A 21,059-nucleotide genomic window follows, 5' to 3' on the forward strand; every position below is an offset into this window, starting at 1 on the left:
AATTTTGAGAGCAAACTGATCAAAGAGCTTCTAGAGATGGCAGGGGTGCAGAAATCCCATACCACTCCGTACCACCCCATGGGAAATGGCATCGCAGAACGATTCAACCGAACATTGGGAGATATGATCAGAACCCTTCCCCCTCAGCCCAAAGCAAAGTGGCCACAAATGCTGCAGCAGCTCACATTCTGCTATAACTGCACAGAGCATGAGACAACAGGGTTTGCACCGTTTTACCTAGTGTTTGGTAGGATCCCTCGTCTCCCTGTCGATGTCATGTTTCAACATGCTAATACCAATGATGCTGTTGTCAGCTACTCTGACTTTGTACGCCATCTGAAGAAAGATCTACATGAAGCTGCTCAAATTGTACAGAGGAATACTCTCAGAGAACAGACTCGTCATGCCAAGCTGTACAACCGTAGGGCCAAAGGATCACCTCTCGTCGTGGGAGACCGGGTGTTGATCGCCAACAGAGGTGTCCCGGGGAAACGCAAAGTTGCAGATAAGTGGGAGTCAACCCCGTATGAAGTCATATCAGTCAAGCCTGATCTCAATGTCTACAGAGTCAAGGATTGTCTGACGGGCAAAGAAAAGGTAGTTCACAGGAATTTGCTGCTCTCTGTTAGCTTCTTGCCCTTAGAGGATGATCTGGCCAGCGAATCTGAACACTCAGAGTCTGACGCTGCTATGCATGGAAGTGATGTATGCCCTGATTTACCTGACGCGGTTGAAGACACTGATGTCCGTACAGTAAACTGGGTGATACAGGCAGGTGAAGAGCAAGTTCATCCAGAGGTAGAGGATAACTCACTAGACAGCAGATCTGATGCCCAGTCCGACTCTCGCAGTGTTGATACATCCAGTCGAGGAAGTCAGCACATCCCCGAACAAGATGTTGACCATACTTCAAGTGACAATACGGAAAGCCCATCACAGTGCTCTGAAAACATGATCCCTTTGGGTATGGGTCTCCCAGACGAGACCCCATTGAACCCTGACCATCCGGACGCAGACTCCCCTGATACTGACTGTTTAGACTTGACTGTCCCAGACCTTCAAGCTCAGGTTAATTGTGCTCAACCTGACCGTTATGGTCTTAGGGTCCGCCAGTCCATCAGGCCTCCTAGTCGTCTAATTTGTCAGATGAATGACCAGTTGGTAGGTGACAATCCTCTGTCTGCAATATCTGCTAGTTCCTAATTTAAGTTCAGTAGAGATACACTTTCAGTTTAAGTAACAAAGCTTGAGTAAGAAACAAGAATTGTGCCTATGTGAGCACTTACAACTACAGGAACAATGTTTGATATTTCAGAGATGTAACAGGCATCTTTGAGTCTGTGCTTAGTTAGGAGTTTGATCGCCTCCTTTCTTTTCACATTCCTTTTTGGGAGAGTTTTAGAACTGACATGCACTTCAGTTTGTTCCTTGTAATACTGTACCAGTTTTCGGGTCCTCTTTTTCATCAGTATATGCCTTTTTGGCATGTGATTTTTTTTCTGTTTAGTGTAGCACTCCCATATTTAGCAGAATTTCAGGGGGGTGTATGTAACGGGTGTAATAATAACTTTTATTTTATTGAAATTCCTGCTAAAATATGTGTATAGTTTTTGGTAAATGTCCTGCAATGCTGAGTCCAACAGTGCCATCTGCTGGTATGTGGTGGGGTTTGGTTTTGGCTTCTAACATGTGACCAGGAGGCGGGGTTTTGTCAGTTTAACCAGAGTACTACAAAGGTAAGACATATCTTTTGGTGCTCCACAAAATAAGTTAATTTTAAACTTTATAACCCCAGCTGACAAATCTCTCACCATGCATAGTAATGTGATTGATATTGTCAAGCTGTTTAGGTTTATTTTCGTTTTGTTTCTGTTTTACTAAATCTTAATTCCCCTTGTAGAGATCAAAGAGATCAGACCCAGCAGAAAAAGCTAATGTTGTGACTCATCCATTTGCAGGTAAATTGTACCCATTTTTATACTCATTATTGTTTTTATTCCTATTTTTCATATACATTAAAAAAAAGGATGATGTCGGTTAAAATTCAGAGTAAAGAAAAACATGTTGAATTCATTGTAAACGTTAAAAATCCACTATACGATCTCTTGTTAAAAGTATCTTGTTAAAATGCAAAGATTTATAAATGTATTGTGATATTCTAAAATGTATTTTCTGTAAAGTGAAAAGACAGCTCTTTGATATGCTTTGTTGTCAGTTTAACCAGAGTACTACAAAGAGATCAAAGAGATCAGACCCAGCAGAAAAAGCTAATGTTGTGACTCATCCATTTGCAGAAACTGTAATAATAAAAACCTCATCATCCAGTCCAGCGTGAATGTGGATCTTTGGTGGGACACGTACACCGCGGTTACATATATATATATATATATATATATATATATATATATATATATATATATATATATATATATATATATATATATATATATATATATATATATATATATATATTAGGGTGGTCCTTAATGGGGGTCGAAATTTTTTTTTTTTGAAATATTGGGCTCTGACCCCCCGCATATGTTCTTATATCGATAAAAACACACTGTGTGCAATTTTGAACAATTTGGATAATATTTAGAGGTAGCTCAACGACTTTGAAATTTCCCAAAATGGTAAAATTTTGGCAATTTTCGAGAAAAAACGGAAATCTTAACCCTATGTGTACGGCGTTTTAGAACATCCAATTTCAGTCCATTGCTTATAATTGTAACACAAGAAAAGTTACAAGTAACTTTGTACACTAGGTCTGATATAATGTGCGAAAAATCCTTATTTTTCATACCAAAATTTCAGAGGCCTTGAGCGACCTCTAAATATCCTTTGATTTTGATGAAACTTTGCCTAATTACGTTTTGTATATATTGGAACATATTCAAGGGGTCACAGCATGAAATTTTAAAAGTCGAAAAATAAGGACCACCCTAATATATATATATAAAATGATGTCTCAATTCCAAAACACACCATAAGGCCGACCGATGAATAGGAATCCGCCTAGAAAAATTCTGCTTCGTAAGATTTGGCTTCGTGTAATCCGGTGGTTTTGCCACATTAGTTCCGTTTACAAATAAACAGACTTGGAAAATGATTCCCAATATGGTAGTTAGCCCTCCCCTTTCGATTGACACCATTTCCATGATGAGGGTCTTTTCACAACAGTTTTATTCATGCACAAAGCACAAAGTTACATTAAACTTGCGTCTTCCACAACACATACATCCCACCTGTGTCACCTGCTCGGGGGCTCCTAGCGGCCTTAAGTAAAAATGCATATATAATTTCTACTTTGAATTAAATGAATGGGGGTGTGTGTCTTATACATAAAAAGACAGGAAATCTATGGGGCAAACATAAGCGCAGAATTTACAACAAATTAATTTTGGTCTTTTTCTGTGTAAAATTATTTTTGCAATACACGTTGCCTGGAAAAAAATTGTCTTGGGCAATATGAAGTGTCTTAGCTAAGTGTTTGTTTGCAAGCTCTCAAAATTGCACAAGAAATATGAAGACTTCACGGCCTCCACAGGTTGGAGTACAAATTTTATTCTATTATAAAGTTGTTTAAGAGGGTCAGCTTCAACGTGAGTACATACGGTAGGTTGGTATGAAAGTAATACGCTACTTTTGAGTGTCAGTAATTCAGGGGACAAGGGAAACACTATGAATTTTAAATAATGTAACGAGTTACAATAACTATTTTTTTCAGTAACACACCCAACATTGTCAATAAGGAGAATTGCAATAATTTTTACTCGGAGCAATTGACAGAGAATTACAAGTTTGCTGACCGTAAACGCACATCAAAGTAACAAAATATGTGTTTTACTTCAGTGTCGGAGCAGGAAACACAATACTTATCCCTTGATAAAAAAAATATCTACCATGAAACACTTTTCCCAATGGTGGCTAAATTCATTATTCTTTCGCATGATGTGATTGTGTATCTGGCAAACAAAACGTGTAATGTTACTCGATAATAAATTAATATTGCAATGGGAAATAGGCATTTCATGGCAAATAAAAGTCACCACATCAAACACAACATCGTAGATCAAAGGAAGCATTAGTTTGAGAGTGTGCGTGAGTTAAATATCTAAAAAGAGGGTGGTGGAGGTTGAGATCGGAGGGCGGGTGATTCCTTGTTGTTCTGCCACGCTTGAGCGTGCTCTTGGTCCTGCCCCGCCGTTACCGATTGGCTGCGAGCGAAAACGAGGGGGGAAAGTTTGAATAAAATACAAGAGCATGGCACCACTGGGTGCTAGAAATCCAAGAGTGATCGAACTGAGCTTTAAAGTGCCGTTAACTTTGAGAGGATAAAGATGACAGCTCTCCGAGTGGCATTATGGTTTGTGCCGCTGTTGCTAGTGGTGATGCAGTCTGGAGCCGGCTTGTGCGCGCGTAGGTTCCGTGGCGGGCGCAACCCGCAACCGCGACGCGCGCCGCCTCCCACATACCGCGCGGCGGCAAGTGGCAACCAGGGTGAGGCCACCGAGAGCTTTCCGCTGGATTTCACCGCTGTTGAGGAGAACATGGATAACTTCATGACGCAAGTGAAGAACCTGGCGCAGTCGCTGTACCCGTGCTCGGCACAAAAGCTCGATCATGATATGAAGCTCCATTTTCTGGAGAATGCTTCGGTCACCTGCAACGACGGAAGTCCAGCCGGGTGAGTAAAAGCAAGCCGAAACGAATAGCATCTTTAATCCTTTGGGTTAGAAATAACTTGATCTACACTCGATGTATTTACTATGGAAGGTTCACAGCTTTGCAGTTTTTCATTTATTTATTTTTTTAAACTTTCAACCACTCAAAATGTTCAGGTGGACCTAAGCTACTCATGTTTTTTTAATGCCCTTTGTAAAATATTTTTGGATGGTTTTTCTATGATAATAGCTTTAAAAACCATAAAAAGGACAACTTATGTAAAAAAATACTTGGCAAACATTAACAAAGGGGGCAAACGTCTGTGTTATTGCTACATACCTGTCCAATTATACGTTTTACCTGCATTTAATACGTTCTTTGTGACCATTTCAAATTGTGTTCAGCGTATAACTCTTTTTGGCAATTTCCGCTCAGAGATGCCTTAAAGGATGAATGGGAAGATTACAAGATGCTACCCGATGCTCTCATCCCTCAGAAAACCCAAGATGGATGAACAATTAATCAAGAGTGTCTTTGGCCACTCGTTATTGAAATTAAAAGTACATTTGGGCAAGATCGCCTTTTTTTAAAAAAGATTTACAAATTTCTGCTCTGCCATTCTCACTCTTCTGCGGACATTGACAGTAAGAGGGGTTTCAGGCATGTGAGGAAAGAGTATAGAAAGTCAAGGAACACAATGGAAATGGATATTATGACATCTTTGTTGCGAATTAAACATCTTTAGAACAGTTGAAGTCTGTGAAATCCTGCACTAAAACGTGTAATCAGCAACACTATATTTACTGCATGGAAGGAAAGAGACATACTGAAAGAATGGTTTGTGTTGTTGACATGGTAAATAAACTTCTACATAGTCTTTCTTGATATGGGTTTGGTGACGCGTTGTGTTTGCAAGGTTTATTTTTGCTTAATGAGGGGAACTGGAACCATTAATAAGGGGAGCAAATGGCTGAGATTGATTGGTATGTACAACATTCAAATAGTTTTTCCCTTTATACCCACGTTTCAAACGCATGGCCTGTGGGACAAATGTCACCCGGCACTTCATTTTATGTGCCCCCCGAGACAAGAGAAAAATGAGCCAAATAATGACTTGCAGTTTTGAATATGTGCACTGGATGTAACCAAAGCCAGGCACAACTTGCAAAGCACCCACTGTAGCTAAATTTGCTGAATACCATTTATCAACCAGAGAACATTGAGGAAAACCATCCCGTTGGTATTTTCCCTCAAATGAAAGTCACAAATACTATGTGTAAGGCAATGAGTAAAATATAAAATCTCAAAAATAGCCCCTGTGTGTGTGTGTCTGCTGAGGTTAAAATAAGCTTTAGCTCATTTCTATAATAGATAGGAAATCTAAAAGCAAAGTTCCCATAATCAGGTAAACATTTTCACTAAAAGATAAAAAGCTGATAGAATTTTAGATCATGATAGAATTTTAGATGTAGTTGTACTTTTTTATACATCGTACATGAAAAATCTGAATAAAAACAGCAATTTATTATTTTCTCTACTGTTGGGACAAATTTTAAAAAGTCCTAAAATTTAAAGTTAAAAAAAATCTCTCATGAGATTTTTCCTTGGTTTTTAACAACAAGGTGGTTGGACATTTTGACCCTAGAAAATAGCAGTGTTAAATGTGTGTTTAATTGCTATTTTCATCACTTTCCAGTTTGCATGAGTTTCACAGAGCTAAATAAACTGTAACATAAATAAATTCAATTGTTGTTTTGCTGTTTGAAAATGTATCGTTGACAAGGAAAAAAACAAACAATACTAATTTTATAATCAAATATTACATCCCTGAATCACAATTTAGGTGTAAGTCTCCGAAAAGGCCCCCAACCCTCCAGCTGAGGCACACTTTTTATGCCATTAATTTACTAGTCCAGGCCCCATGAGAATGCTTTTTCTACAATGTATCCCCCGAGCTAAAATTAGTTTGAAACCCCTGCCCTATTAGTTACTTTTAACAGAAAAGCTTCACTGTATTTGAAATATTTCTTTTTTTCTAAAGTCAATATTAGGTTTGTCCAGTAAATAAGAGTCCATTATTGGTCTGGTTTTGGACGGTATTGTCATTACCATTTTAAATAATATGTTGGTGTTGTTTTAGATATTCATGTATTAATATAGTTTCTTCAATCTGTCCCCTGTCATTTACACTAAGTTTATGACCTCCAAATAAGGGGCAAAATGCTTACAATTTAAATGTTGTTATGTTCAACCACATTTACTGTAAATCATTTAACGTCTTCCGGTTGACGAACTGCAAAGTCAAAACACGTCCTACAACACTAATACAGGATGAAAATTAGTCCAATTTTCATCAGGTGATATTTTCAAAGTAATAAGATTGTCTGTTATCATCCTGCAATACCTGCTTTGTTCTGTACATTGATCAAGTCAGTTTTAAATATATACTTAATATATATATTAAGTATATATTATATACTTTTTTAATGTACTAATAATTTTCAAAATTAATAGATTGATTTAAAGTTGTGTTAATAAATTCATGCCTGTTGCATTTTTATGTTGATGTTTTGGTTTAAGAAGGGAATAATAAGACGTTGTGATGCACTCTATTTGGTTAATGATTATCAGGATCACCACCGTCTCTTATCCTTCTGCTTTAACACAGAAATCATCACACTATGTGGGAATCTAGCATGGTTTCAATGGTGTAAATACTGTAGATCAATGGTGGGTACAAATATGCTGTGAGAGTGCGTATCGATTTCATTCATATTCATTTCATTCTAGCATAATTTGCAAGGTCTATTTAGTGGTTTAGAAAGCATAAAATCATAGCGTTTATTCTGTGCATTTTGAGCTGGTTCAGTTATTATTTGGGCTTCAATTTTTATCTATACATTCCTATGCAGGACAGATGAAACACTTTCAATCCTCACCATTATGATAGGCAAACACATTCAATTTGACCACATGACCACATCATGTGTTATTTTGTTGTTTGGAAATGTATTGTATTCTAATAGATATGATTACCATTTGGTTTTAATAACTTGTTGTCATTTACCTTGAACCGGACAGGCAGTATGGAAGCATCACTGAAAAGCTGACAATGATACTTCCAGCTTTAACAGTAATAATTCGGTGTAATTCCTTCTTTACAGGAGTGCAGTAAAGCATTAAGCTCTTTAGAGACGCAGCAGGACTCAGAGTAACAGTGTGGGGCGCGGTTCACTGGCAGATGGCCTTTTGTATACCCAATGGGTGGCTGTCAGCTAAGAGACAAAATCCAACAGCTTAAGTTGGCTGTTAAAAACATTTGTAATTTCAACAGTGTATGAATCATCTTGAGGAATTTGACAATGCGCATGTCTATTGGTACTGTTAAAAGAGCTCTGATGTGAACTTCAGTGAGAGTGGCTCATAATGTTAGTACGAGGTCATTAAACACTGCAACAATATTACTCAGCATCTGCCGCAAACTTTAGTCTCGGGTAGTTGTCTGCTTCGTCGGCACACCCCTGCTTTGAAATCCCGCTTTGCCCTCAAAAAATTTCACTTATATCAAAATATTGAGGGAATGCCAATCAGTTTGGTCATTGTGTTGCTGTGAGATTGGCAAAGAATGATGAGCTCTTAGCATTATCCATTTCTTGTATTTCTTTTCACCATGCAGCATGAGGGAGATTTAGACGTATCAGTGATCTTCAGCAAATATTTTTCTGTTGATGTAGTGTCACATTTTTATGTTTTGTACTGTAGATAAGAAGGAAAAAAGCTGCAGGAAGCTAACATTGAAGATAACTGTCTGACTGTGACAAGAGAAATAGTGATGGCATTGCAGCATTTCCTTATCTCACGAAGGATTTGGAAATCTTAATATAAACATTGGAATGTGTTTAAAATTGTTATTGTTTTGGTTTGAAACTAAAAGGCACCGCACCATCTGACTGTTCCTGTCCCATTGATCTATTCTTGGATGTTCTTCAGGTACTATCTAAAAGAATCCAGGGGAAGCAGACGTTGGTTAATATTCCTTGAGGGTAAATACATCGTTTGATTTCTGCCCATTCTTTTTCTAAACAGCTCATCTAAAACGTTTTTAATAACCATCTACTGACTTTTTTGCAAAGGTGGCTGGTATTGCTTCAACAAAGAGAACTGTGACAGCAGATACGAGACAATGAGGAGGCTTATGAGTTCGTCCAAGTGGCCTCAAACGAAAACAGGTTGGTTTTATCCCACCTCTTGAATCATACACTGCCGTTAAAGACAGGGATGTAAAACATACAGCCCGCAAATGATTTGATCAGCCCCGCCATACATTTCTGAATATGTAAAAAAAGAAGCATGTCTTTAGGTCATTTTTATCAAAAGCTATGATTTTCTAAATAATTTCAAACCGAATGCTCGCTCTGGCAGCTCGCGAGCGGTACTGTACTCTCATCTTTAGGAGGCCCAGCTTAGTAGTTTGATCTACTGTACTATAATCTTATTGCTCATGTTTTTAAAAACTTTTTTATTCATTTCAAACTAGTACAACAAAGTCAAAAATTGTATTATTTTAATAGCTCCCACTTGAGTTTTTATAGCATGGTGCGTTGGTTCAGGTGTAAAACTGGATTTACTCAACTGTAAAAATAAACTTGTTAACAAATTAAATGCCGAACATGAAAATCATTTTTCCCATTGTTTGTAAAAAAAGGTGTAGGGTAGGCTACTAAAGACAGCTGAATGATAAAGTATAAACTGAAAAACTACAGTAGGCTACAAGTTTTAAGTTGACATTCTTTTACTGATTCGGCCCATCTAAGAACTGAAAGTCTGGTTCCAGGCCCTAGAGGCAAACCGAATTTGACATCCCAATATCTGTGTATTATTTGTTATTGCAACATCCCTTGCAGCCTGGTCATGCTGGAAGGGGGATTACCTCATGTGCGGTCCCTTCTCAAGGTTTCTTCATTTTCCTCATGTTGGGGATTTTTAGTTTTCCCTTGCCCTCATGTAGGTTTTAGATCAGGGGATGGTGTCATATTAGTCTGTGGTTTGCAATAATCTGTGGTCTGTGCAGTCCTTTGAGATTCTTTGTGACTTTACTTGCTTTAAGATTATTGGCACCTTTGTTTCAAAAGTGTAATTTGCCTTATAATAAAGTATTTTCTTCTAAATACAAAAATAACAAAGAAGAAAAAAAGAATAACCCACTCTTCTAGTATGTTTATTTAAAAGTCAACAAAAAAAAACACAAGTATCATTATGAAAAATATTTTAGGTAAAGACACATCTGTCGTATTTGGGACATCACTTTCACTCTAATTTTAAAACTAATACAACTCACTTTTGACAGCACAACAGGAACTAAATGTCTCCTAACATAATCTAAAATTAGGGAGGATCCAGTAAAGTGAATATTAGATCATTGCTCTTTGCATAATCTCTTTAGATCGTCCAGTGACCTTTAACTGAGGGCGCGGGTGGCCAGTAAAGTAGCTAAATTTTCAGTGTCGTTGATCATATCATTTCACCATGATGATGAGCATGTTTTTGAAATGTAAATGCAATGTAATTTCCATGCTATCAACATATTTCTATTCATCAGTGAGGAATGACACCTTGAGTCAACTATAACCAATGATTTTCACAAGGTTTTACCGAAGTTAAGTTTATTAATACAAATCATCACGACTCTTTGGCCTCTGTTAAACAAGCTGCAAACATGTTTGAACTTTCTACAAAACTGTCATAATTGAATATTTATCCATCCATCCATCCATTATCTGCACCGCTTATCCTCAGTAGGATCACGGGGTGCTGGAGCCCATCCCAGCTATCTCCGGGCAGTGGGCAGGGGACACCCTGAACTGGTTGCAAGACAGTCGCAGGGCAGAATTGAATGTATTATTTCCTTTTCTTACTATGTCTGAATTGTTTTGCTTTCAAATAAAAACGGATTAACAAAATTAACAAAATTATTGTATATGTCAGATGTCAGTAGTTGTTGTCATTATAAGTACTTTTTTTATCGACTCCAAAAAAATTCTTATACCACATTCTAAAATAGGAATATTATATTAAAAATGATCTGCCAGTGAAAATTTTACATGTCACAACAATTATTTGATTTGTTTTAGTACATTTTTTCCTTATCCTGACCTCAATCTCTTTTTCATTAAACTTTTGGAATTATAAGACTATGTCAACTAGAGTTGGTTGATGGTAGATTCCTAAGAGTGAGAGGATGAATGAGAAAGAAGGGGAGGGGCAAAGAAAGAGGAAAAGAGGGAAATTATACACACAAAAATGCAGTATCACCACAAAAACAAATCAAACTCAAATTGATCAGATGATCGGGTAACTCAAAGTAAGTAATCAAACTCAACTGAAGCAGTTTTAATCCCCTAGATCACTGGTTCTCAACTGCTCTGACTGCAGGACCCACAATTATGCCCCAATGACAAGCTGCAACACAATTCAAGAAAAGATTATCACTTCTCTATCTAATCGAAAAGATTGTGCTGTTTAAAGCAGAGGTAGTACAGTATATTCCTTTTTTTCCTCAAAACTAAAACGACCAGCAAAACCAAAAATACTTTAAGTACCATTTATCCTTGCATATTAGTCTAAAACTGCTTTAAAATAGCCACATACTAGAAGAAATTCAAAATATTAACAAAGTGTGTTCCTAAAAATCAATAACTATGTAATTATGAACTTAATAAAAAAAATGATAAATTGATTAAACAATAAAATATAACATTTTATACCATTTACTGAACCATCCAGCAGCGCTTAAATGGCAGACACTCGTACACACTTTTGAAATTATTCCTTGCTTCGACTCAATCGTTGCAGTCACTGTTTCACTCTTTTCCTTACCCTTATCACTATTTTCTTGGGGACCCATTGTTATGGGCAGAAAAGGCGGAAGAAAAACAACAAAATAACAATAAAATTAGATATAATTATATCTAATTGACTGAACAGAAAGGAAGATCGAGCAGGGCATTAGAGTATTGCCCTCTACTGTTGATGAGTGTAACTGACCCTCCGTATGTCCTTCATTTTAGCATGATTTTTCCAAGGAAAAGGCCTTAAAACACAGAAAACAGGTTTGCCACCCACTTTTAGGTCCCGATCCACCAGTTGAGAATCATTGCCCTAGATTTCCCATTATCTTACACAAGCAATGTTGAATAAGAATGTAGGGATTAGAAACCGATCTTAATGCCTTGCCTTTCAGTATTTACCGTCTTAGTGCTCAATGGTCAAGTTTTGGACAGATTTTACAAGTGCTTCATTTTTCCTTTGCTTCATTGACTTCCATAGACTTCAAGTACGTTTGAAGAAACATGATCACCAATAATGCAGGCACTTGTATCGCTCTCTTGTCGAGACTGCTAGCAAAACGTTCGAGTCTGTGGCGTAAGTCGACCTGGCGCCCACTGCTCAATGAGCGTGATGCTTCTGTCTTTCATTGCGGTGTAATAACTATCATTCATGTGGTAATGATAATGATGAGGAAGAATATGTGTCTGGGAGTGCCGGAATGGCTAATGATACATGGTGATTTGTCTGCGCAGGCACTGGGATCCTGTCTCCACTACCGGAGGAAAACCCTCACTGGTGGAATGCCAACATGGTGTAGGTTAAATCGTGTTTACATTTTCTTTAATCCTTTCAAATGACAAAGTTCAACTTGACATCCAATCACGTTAACATTGTTTTACAGGTACATCCCTTACTGCTCCAGTGACGTGTGGAGTGGTGCCACCTCTAAAACAGAGCTCAGTAAGACATTCTTGGATGCGCTGCATTTCGCTCCCAGTTTCTTTTTTTAAATATTGTCTGCCGTTTACTCCTTTGACCGGGGTGTGTATGAGGGCTTGAAATCCTTGAAAATGCTTACAATTTATGGTGTGTTTTTTAGGTTTAAAAAGCGAAAAGTCTGCTTAAAGTTTACACTGACACTGCTTCTTCCCTCTTGATTAACAGCATCTGGCATAAGTTTGTGCTGCCTTGTCCTAAAAGGTGTCATTGCCTCCTAGACACGCATTATGGGATGTGCAAAAAATTAAGTTAGCGTTCCCCACTGCTAAATTTTAATGGCAAGAACCTTTTGCAATTGAAATTGTTAGCTACATATAACTGTCATTTTTAGCCAACTCTTGGGTAGTAAACATATAAGGTGGGATTTGTCTCAAAAATATTTACAAACATATTGTTCAGATTTGGGATTGACCTAAGATATACAAATCATATGTATCGATAAATGTACGCACAATAATAAAAACATGTATGGATCTACACAATACATAATTAACACTGGATTTCTTCTTTCAATGGTACTGGAGAAAATGAAAAAAATGGCTTTGAACGTCCTTAAGAAGTGCTTTATTTTGGCTATGAAAAAGGTGTAATCTTGTTTATCAAACCATAAGTGCAACCTCACTCATACAGCACATGGTATAATTTCTACTAGGGGACTTAACATAACTGGATATGAGTTATATTTGAAATTACCTTTATTTTGTCGTCTTCAGTTTAGCATTTTTTTTATGCACTTTCCAAACTGAGCATCCTCACAAAGGTTGCGGGGGGCCTAAACCCCTTGACTGGTTGTCAGCCGATTGCAGGGCACTTCATTTTATCATTTCAATCTTATTTTTACTGAGATTAAATAATGAATGCGGCTTTTTCGAAAATTACAAGTTATCATATAGGTTATCGAAAATAAAATATAGTACTCTGCTTCTGTTCTGTAAAACTAATCACATTTATTACAGAAAATGGGAGTTCATTTGAATAACTCAAGCCTAAACAAAGTTAAAAATACATACAATTTTAATGTGCACTGTTAACTTTTAAGGAAATTTAAGGCTTTTTGATGCATCTTATAATGCGGAAAATACGGTATCTTGACCTGGTTGGAAAACACCTTAAAACTGATTCACAATCTCACATGTTCTTTCTCTATGATGATCAGGTGGCTACGCTTTTATGGGCTCACTGATAATCCAAGAGGTCATTAAAACCCTACTTAAAAAGGGTTTGGACAACGCCAAGGTTTTGCTGCTAGCCGGGAGCAGGTATGTCACCAATTAAAACCCCTTAACCATTCTCATGCTGCTATTATCAATCTGAATATATTCCATTGGACTACAGTGCTGGCGGAACAGGGGTGCTGTTGAATGTGGATCGTGTGGCTGAGCTGCTGGAGGGAATGGGACATACTGGGATACAAGTGCGTGGCCTGGCGGACTCTGGCTGGTTCCTGGACAATAAGCAGTATGATTTTACAGACTGCTTGGATGCGGTCAGCTGTGCCCCCACTGAAACCATTAAGAGAGGAATCAAGTAGGCACCTAGTTTAAAGATTATTTAATAACCTCTTGTTTTTCGCGAGGGTTGCTTTCCAAAAAGGTCCCAGGATAGTCAATACCCACAAAATCGAAACATTTATGTATTGTATTATGTATCTATTTATCTCTTATGAATTGAAATCAAATAACAATCCCAACTTACAGGTTCAATCATTCCTTTAACAAATACAATTTCTGGATTTCCGCTACTTTTTTAAGGTTCTCTGAGTGATTTAAAGTTCCCCTATTTATAGAAAGCACATTTTACATCCACACCATCCACTTGCTTGACCTTGCTAAGTAGATACAAAGTTTGACAGACGTCAAACCATGGGCGTAACCAGCCCGTTTTGGGGTGCTCAAGGACCCCCAAATCCAACCCAAGCACCCTTAAAAATGTAGTATTTCTGTATTTTTGTAGAATTATCTTAGTTTTATTTTTGTAATATTTCTGTCGTATACTTCTGTAAAAGTATTATTGTAGAACTGTTCTCGTAATATTTATCTAGCAGAAAGGTCCTGGGTTTGAGACAGGGTAGAAACATATGTCGGCCTGGAGAGGGATGGGTGCCACCAGGCTGTACTTGCCCAAGACACGCCACAGGAAATGGTGCCCCTATGACCTTAGTGGTTAAGGGATCCAACCAACTAACCATTTTTGAAATATCGTATTAATGTACTTATTTTTATGAGTATCTCTGGAGCAGTATTTTTTAAGTGTTTTCATACTAGTATATTTGTAGTATTTATTTAGTATGGTTTAACAGTCCTGTACTTATATTTTTGTAGTATTTCTGTCATGATATTTATGCAGAAGTATTTTTTTGTATAATGATATTACTGTAATGTTTTTTATAGTTTTTCTGTAGAAGTATTTTTTAAGTATTTCAATAATTGTATCTTGGTAGTATTTCTTTAGTATTCTTAACATTACTTTAGTTGTATTTTTTGTATTACTGTGGTAATATGTATGTAATAGCATTCTTGTATCATAGTATAAGTGTAGTAGTTTTTCTATTGTATTTTTCCTATCAGAATGAAGACAAAGTAATATATTGAGTCTCTAATTTTAAGTACGAAATTTGCTATTTAGTTTTGTTGGCCGGATAAAGAAGCCTGCCCTGTGGCCCGTAGGTCGTATTTTACTCTCCCTTTCTCTTGGTTCTCAGCACCCCCAAAGCTCAAAACCTAAAGTCGCCCCTGCGTCAAACCCAAGTCCAAGTTTATTCTGGCAATATGTGACTTCAAAAAGAAAGGAGGGAAAATAGTAAAGGCCGTAAATCAGGTGCTTTGGGCGGGACAAGTATGTCAAGTATCAGAAAAGAAGACCCGATAAGGTAAACTACGGCCAAGAGGATGAACCTTATGAAAATCTTTTTATTCTTCTTGTTTTTCCAAATAACTTCTGCACTGTCAAATTATAATTGGAAAACATAATATTTTTGCACTAAGGGATGGAATTGATTTCAGGAGTTGTTTTAATTTTATATAATACTTTGTGGCTACCATGAGGATGTTATGGAAAACTTCATTAAGCAAGGGATCTGTAACCCAAAATGTTGAAAGGGCCATTTTGGACCCAAATAAAAATCCCCCCCAAAATATGTCTAGCGCTACCAAATCAAAAGGCCTAATATAATTCTCATGGGGAAGGAAACAGATACTGTATCCATCTTAAATACCGGTAATCGGAAAATATTACGAATGTGTCCTGTTTGTTGTACATAAACCCAAATTATTTTACATTATCTAACTTTTTTTTTTTAAAAGCGCCAGGGAGACACAAGGCGCACCAAAGGGCTGCATACGGCCCCAGAGCAATTTTAGCAGGTTGAGAAGTCCAAGTTTATTGGCGATAGAAAGCATCTTCCTCTGCCTTTTGCTGCTTTTGTCAGTCTGAACATGATGTTAACAAGATGGCTTTTAGAGAAATTTGAAATTGAAAAAAACTTCCATAAATAATATATTAATGGGATCCTTAACCACTAGGGTCATTTGGGCATCATTTCCTGTGGCGTGTCTCAGGCAAGTACAGCCTGGCAGCCCCAATCCCACTCCAGACCAATACATATTTATTAATAGATATTTTAAAAAGTCGGCGAAAGACAAGCATGAGCCAGATATAATGTAATAATTGACCTTAACTACGCAAAATTTGGGCTCATTGTCATACAGATTACAGTTCACAGATTAACATTCAAATTAGAAATATAGTGGGGAGGTTTGTATCCTATTTTTTCCTTTTATTTTATTTTTTGAAGACTAAGTATGGTGGTTGAATGTTGGTGTATTGGCATTACACGACCCTAACACGCCCTGACAAATTTAGCAGAGGTAAACTGGAATTCTCTAACAATTAACTGAGCCTCCCCACTGTTTCTTGCAAATAGAATCCCTACTTGACATATGTGCCACTCATGTTTTGACGGTCATATATTAAAGACTGCCTATGTAGCCCGTTATAGATAAATTAAATTGGTTCCTGTTCAGAATTTGAAGTCTCCAGATTTGTTTTCCTATAAGGGTAAAAAGGATTGAATTTTTATGTGTTTTCGAGAATTGAAAAGTGCTTTGATTTTGGGTAAAGTGGCTGGAAATGCTTGACGTTGTTGCGATGTTTCTCAACAAGTCAGTTTGAAAATGACGCCAACACTGCTCTCTAGTGGTTTCGCTTTGGCATTGCATTTATTTTTCCCTCGTGATTAACTGCTGCTGGCATTAGTTTGCGCGGCATGACAACTATGAGATGTGTATTAGTGTAGCGATTACGTATCAATTATGGACATTTATTATGGCCCATGCAAAAATAAGGTAGTATGATCCAGTGGCAAATTGCAAGGGGAAAAACCTCCTGCAACTGAAATGTAAACTACATATTACTGTCATTTTTACCTAACACTTATATGGGGAGGGATTTATCTCGAAAACAAATACATGCGTAATTTACTCAGGGTTGAAAAAAACATATGTCTTGATCAATGCTCACGCAAGATTAAAAATTGCACTTGTAAATTGCAGATATATTTGTGGATCTGCCAAATTCTCTGGATTGTTTCTTTTAACGGTATTAGAGAAATGGGTAAATTGGCTCTGAAAGTCCTTAAAACTTCTGTTCTTTGGCCATGACAGAAGTGTACAAACCTTGTATCATGCAAGCATACCGACTCCCAGATCATACTGAATAGTGCGGCTTCTGATGCATGATATAGTCCCTGATGAATACATACATATTTGACATCACCAACAGGTACTGGGGAGGAGTTGTACCAGAGAAATGCAAACAAGCCCATGAAGGAGAGGAATGGAATTGTTTCTTTGGCTACCGAGTATTCCCGTCCATAAAATGTATGCTTCAGTCCCGCATTCTCTAATCTACTTAGTTATACAATTCATGACCAATGTGATTTGAATGTACTTCTGTTATGCATCATTCAAGGTCCAGTCTTCGTGGTCCAGTGGCTATTCGATGAGGCCCAACTGACCGTAGACAACATTCAGTTGACGGGTCAAGCTGTGCAAGAAGGTCAATGGCGTTACATCCAAAACCTGGGTATTGAGCTGAGGAACACTCTCAAGGATGTATCGTAAGTTAGCCTCCTAAATTTTGTTCCATCGGAAAAATGGAAGTTTTAGGATGTGCACAATTTGAAAATATAACAATTGCATTTCATTTTAGAGCTATATTCGCCCCAGCATGCCTCTCGCACGAAGTCATCACAAGAAAGTAAGTTTATATCGCCAGAGTTGAGCGTGAGCTAGGTTTAAGAGTATGTAAGTCAACAGCCCCCTCTGCTGTTATTTTTCAGCTACTGGACAGACGTGCAAGTCAAAGGCACGTCCCTTCCCCGGGCATTGCATTGCTGGGACCGCAGCCTCCACGACAACAGGAACAACAAAGCTCCTCCCAAAAGCTGCCCAGTGCATCTGATTGACAGCTGCCCATGGCCACACTGCAACCCCACCTGCCCCACTATCAGGGACCAGTTCACGGGCCAGGAAGTGAACGTCATACAGTTCCTCATGCACATGGGCTTTGATGTGCAGAAAATGGCCCAGCAACAGGGCATGGACCCCAGCAAACTATTGGGCATGCTGAGCAGTGGCAGCTAAAGGGATGTGTTCAACAAAACAAACCAACAAACAAAAAACACATTTACCAGTATCTTCAAGCTAAAGCCCCAGTATGGTGTTGGCTGTTCCCTGTGGCCTGTGTCCATTCCTGATACCTCCAACCACTCTCTCTACCTAAGTCATCTCCCGTATGACATCCCTTTACTCTTATACCTCAAAGTAAAATAGCAAAAACAAAATCCAAACGAAATATTACCATGTATCTGCTTACCATGACACAGCAGGGTTCGGGTTCATTTAGAACTAAATACAGATGGATACAGAGTCTATTATGCTATTATGCCAATACATTTTTGGAATTATACTAAAAAAAAATTCTGTGTATCTTTAAAGACGTTAAAACAAAATTATTGTAAGTTACTGGAAGTTATGCAGAAAAGAGCAAATGACTAACGAAGTTAAACGTGGAGTAGCACCCCAGACAAATGCATTTTGTGGCAAACCACATGTAAATGCTGAACAAACTCAGAACTTCTTGCAATGTGTGTTCCTGCCTAATGTCAACCGTTTGTTGGAGCTGCTGTTTTGGTAAGCAAACTATTAGTTATGAGCATAGAGTTTTTAGTACTGAAGATTTTTTACTGGAGTTATTTTTTTCTTAAGTGACTGATATTCAATGCAACTCCTTGAGTCGCTATATAAATTACGGTATATAGATGGTCACCATTTAAGGATATGCATATTATTGCTACATCCAGTTAAAGATGTCCACACAAACATACAACACTTAAGGAAAAGTTTATGTTAGTTTAATGGCAGCATCCTTTCCCGTGAATTGAAACGACCCACCAACCTTGCTATGTTTCACCTAACCACACTGCATTCAATTGGAAGTGTAACTCCAGAAGTGGACCATTCAATGTCCCCCCAAAAACATTGTTATTAGCAGTCCTCAAGATTGATGCAATGAGTACCTAAAGGGACACCTATATTGTAATGTATATGTTTTGATGATTTGTATAGGTTTTTCAGTGTTCACTTTGTCAACTCCATTCTAATAATTCTTTTAAAAGATCATCTATTAATACTATGGCAATGCTGTACGGACAGGTGTCCCTCCAAGGATATGTCCTTCACACCAGAGAATAAATGCTATGATTAATTGTAATTTTATTCTGTAACATATTTTTAACAGGAAAAGGTTGAACTACATTGTTTATTTTCATATTTATTTTGTTGTGTAAATCATATTTATAATTGGTACATTTTTTTCACAGAGAAGTGATTCTTTGTAAAATTGTAAATACATGGCTGTTTCCATCTTTGTGCATGTCTTTGTATTAGACCTGAAAGAAAAGACCCAATACATTCACACAAAGAAAGAAAACGCTGCATATTGTTTGCTTGTTATTCTTTGGGAAAGTCATATTCATGTACCTTTCAATTGTATGAATTACATACATTGTTTTCTTGTCCCCCATTTTTGTACTTGGTCGGATAAAAAAGGTATAATTTGAGTTGACACGTAATCCAGAAATAATATTTATGAAGGTGGGATATACACAATTTACATGGGGCCTGCTGCATAAAATGTACAGGAGACAGAAAGAACAAGCTTTTTGTAGAGCTTTTACCTTACTATGAAGGGATTCCGTTTTATACGGGCTTGAACTAGTTCTAAATTCTCAGAGAGGGGTGGGGGTGTTTTGGGGGGATTTCTTCTGTAGCCTCATTAGTTCACTCAATCTCCCTGTAAAAAAAAATAATTTAGCACACAAGCCAAAAGGTCTTCAAAACGCCTTCATACTTGTAATTAGCAAAACATGTTAATCAAAACAATTTTAATATACGGTACAGACTTTTTTTAAAAACGTGAGTTAGGAAATGGCGCAGTGGTTAGCGCGTGTGCGGCACAGTTCTGAGGTCAAGAGATCGAACCTCCTGTGTGGAGTTTGCATGTTCTCCCTGTGCTTGTGTGGATTTCCTCTGGGCACTCCGGTTTCCAAAAATAATTGGCCGGTCCAAATTGTCCTTAGGTGTGAATGAGCGAGAGAGTGAGTTGTCTGTCTCTGTGTGCCCTGCGACTGTCTGGCAACCAGTTCAGGGTGTCCCCTGCCCACTGCCCGAAGATAGCTGGGATGGGCTCCAGCATCCCCGCAACCCTATTCAGGATAAGAAATGCACATACTGGATGGATGGAGTTAGGAAAATAAGCATTTTCCTCATTGTAATTCTAACCATTTTAGTGTTTCTGGACCAAAGTGACTCAGTAAAAAAATCTGGTATGTTAATTAGAATTACATTCAAGGAAAATGCTTCCACTCTTGCACCTTCAAATTTATTAGCCTCAGATAAAACAGTTAATACAGATAAAGACTTCCAAAAAAACTAGTCTGTCCATATTATTTTCTCGTATTTGCTTGACTGTAAAATCAATGTCCCTGCAAGCTAAAATCACAAGTAGGCAACTATTTTTGGGAACTAGCAATTCAGGTTCGCTTTTTAGCCCAAATCTACCATTGGTTCTGTATAATTTCCCGTTGGATCATATGTAATTGCTAACTCTAATGGGCGTCTCAGACTTCCGCCCTGTCATTACACGGTGTGTACATGCCAGTTTTTTATGGCAGGAACTTTGACTCAACCTCCCAAGAAAGACGACTCCTCTACTGCCTGCCACATGTAGCCTCCCGCATTGCTCTGGAATATAGAGCTCCTATTTATAGCAGGAGACGGGGCCCCGTTACTGTGGGCAAGCCTGCAACTTACATTTTACCAGTCTTCCTGAGCAATCCAACACGACGCACAGTTAGACAAAAGGGTCCGAGTAGGATGGACAAATATTGTCTTTTTTGATGGACGGCTACAAGATTCAAGGGGATTTGACTGACAGGACAACAAGCAACTGCACCTGTTGGTCCACTGATTCAGGATTACAGAACAGGACAGGCCCTGTTATACACT

General features: G+C 37.9%; 1 protein-coding gene across 1 annotated transcript; it reads left to right on the forward strand.

The window, feature by feature from the left end:
- Positions 1–4,301: 4,301 nt before the first annotated feature.
- notum1a (notum, palmitoleoyl-protein carboxylesterase a) lies at positions 4,302–19,446 on the forward strand. Its single transcript, XM_088353878.1, has 11 exons — positions 4,302–4,687; positions 8,656–8,708; positions 8,799–8,894; positions 12,246–12,306; positions 12,395–12,453; positions 13,649–13,751; positions 13,828–14,019; positions 17,272–17,369; positions 17,461–17,608; positions 17,701–17,748; positions 17,831–19,446. The coding sequence occupies exons 1-11, from the start codon at positions 4,341–4,343 to the stop codon at positions 18,132–18,134; spliced, it is 1,509 nt and encodes a 502-aa protein (XP_088210004.1). The 5' UTR covers positions 4,302–4,340; the 3' UTR covers positions 18,135–19,446.
- The last annotated feature ends 1,613 nt before the right edge of the window (positions 19,447–21,059 follow it).

Source organism: Urocampus carinirostris, chromosome 1, assembly GCF_059441175.1.
Source record: "Urocampus carinirostris isolate Australia breed hairy pipefish chromosome 1, RoL_Ucar_1.0, whole genome shotgun sequence".
Lineage (NCBI taxonomy): Eukaryota > Metazoa > Chordata > Actinopteri > Syngnathiformes > Syngnathidae > Urocampus > Urocampus carinirostris.

Bases quoted from the DNA above. Each gene is read 5' to 3' on its own strand.
- notum1a (XM_088353878.1), top strand. From the start codon at position 4,341: ATGACAGCTCTCCGAGTGGCATTATGGTTTGTGCCGCTGTTGCTAGTG. The intron at 17,370-17,460 runs GTATGCTTCAGT...GCATCATTCAAG, and splicing joins AGTATTCCCGTCCATAAAAT to GTCCAGTCTTCGTGGTCCAG. The intron at 17,609-17,700 runs GTAAGTTAGCCT...ATTTCATTTTAG, and splicing joins AACACTCTCAAGGATGTATC to AGCTATATTCGCCCCAGCAT.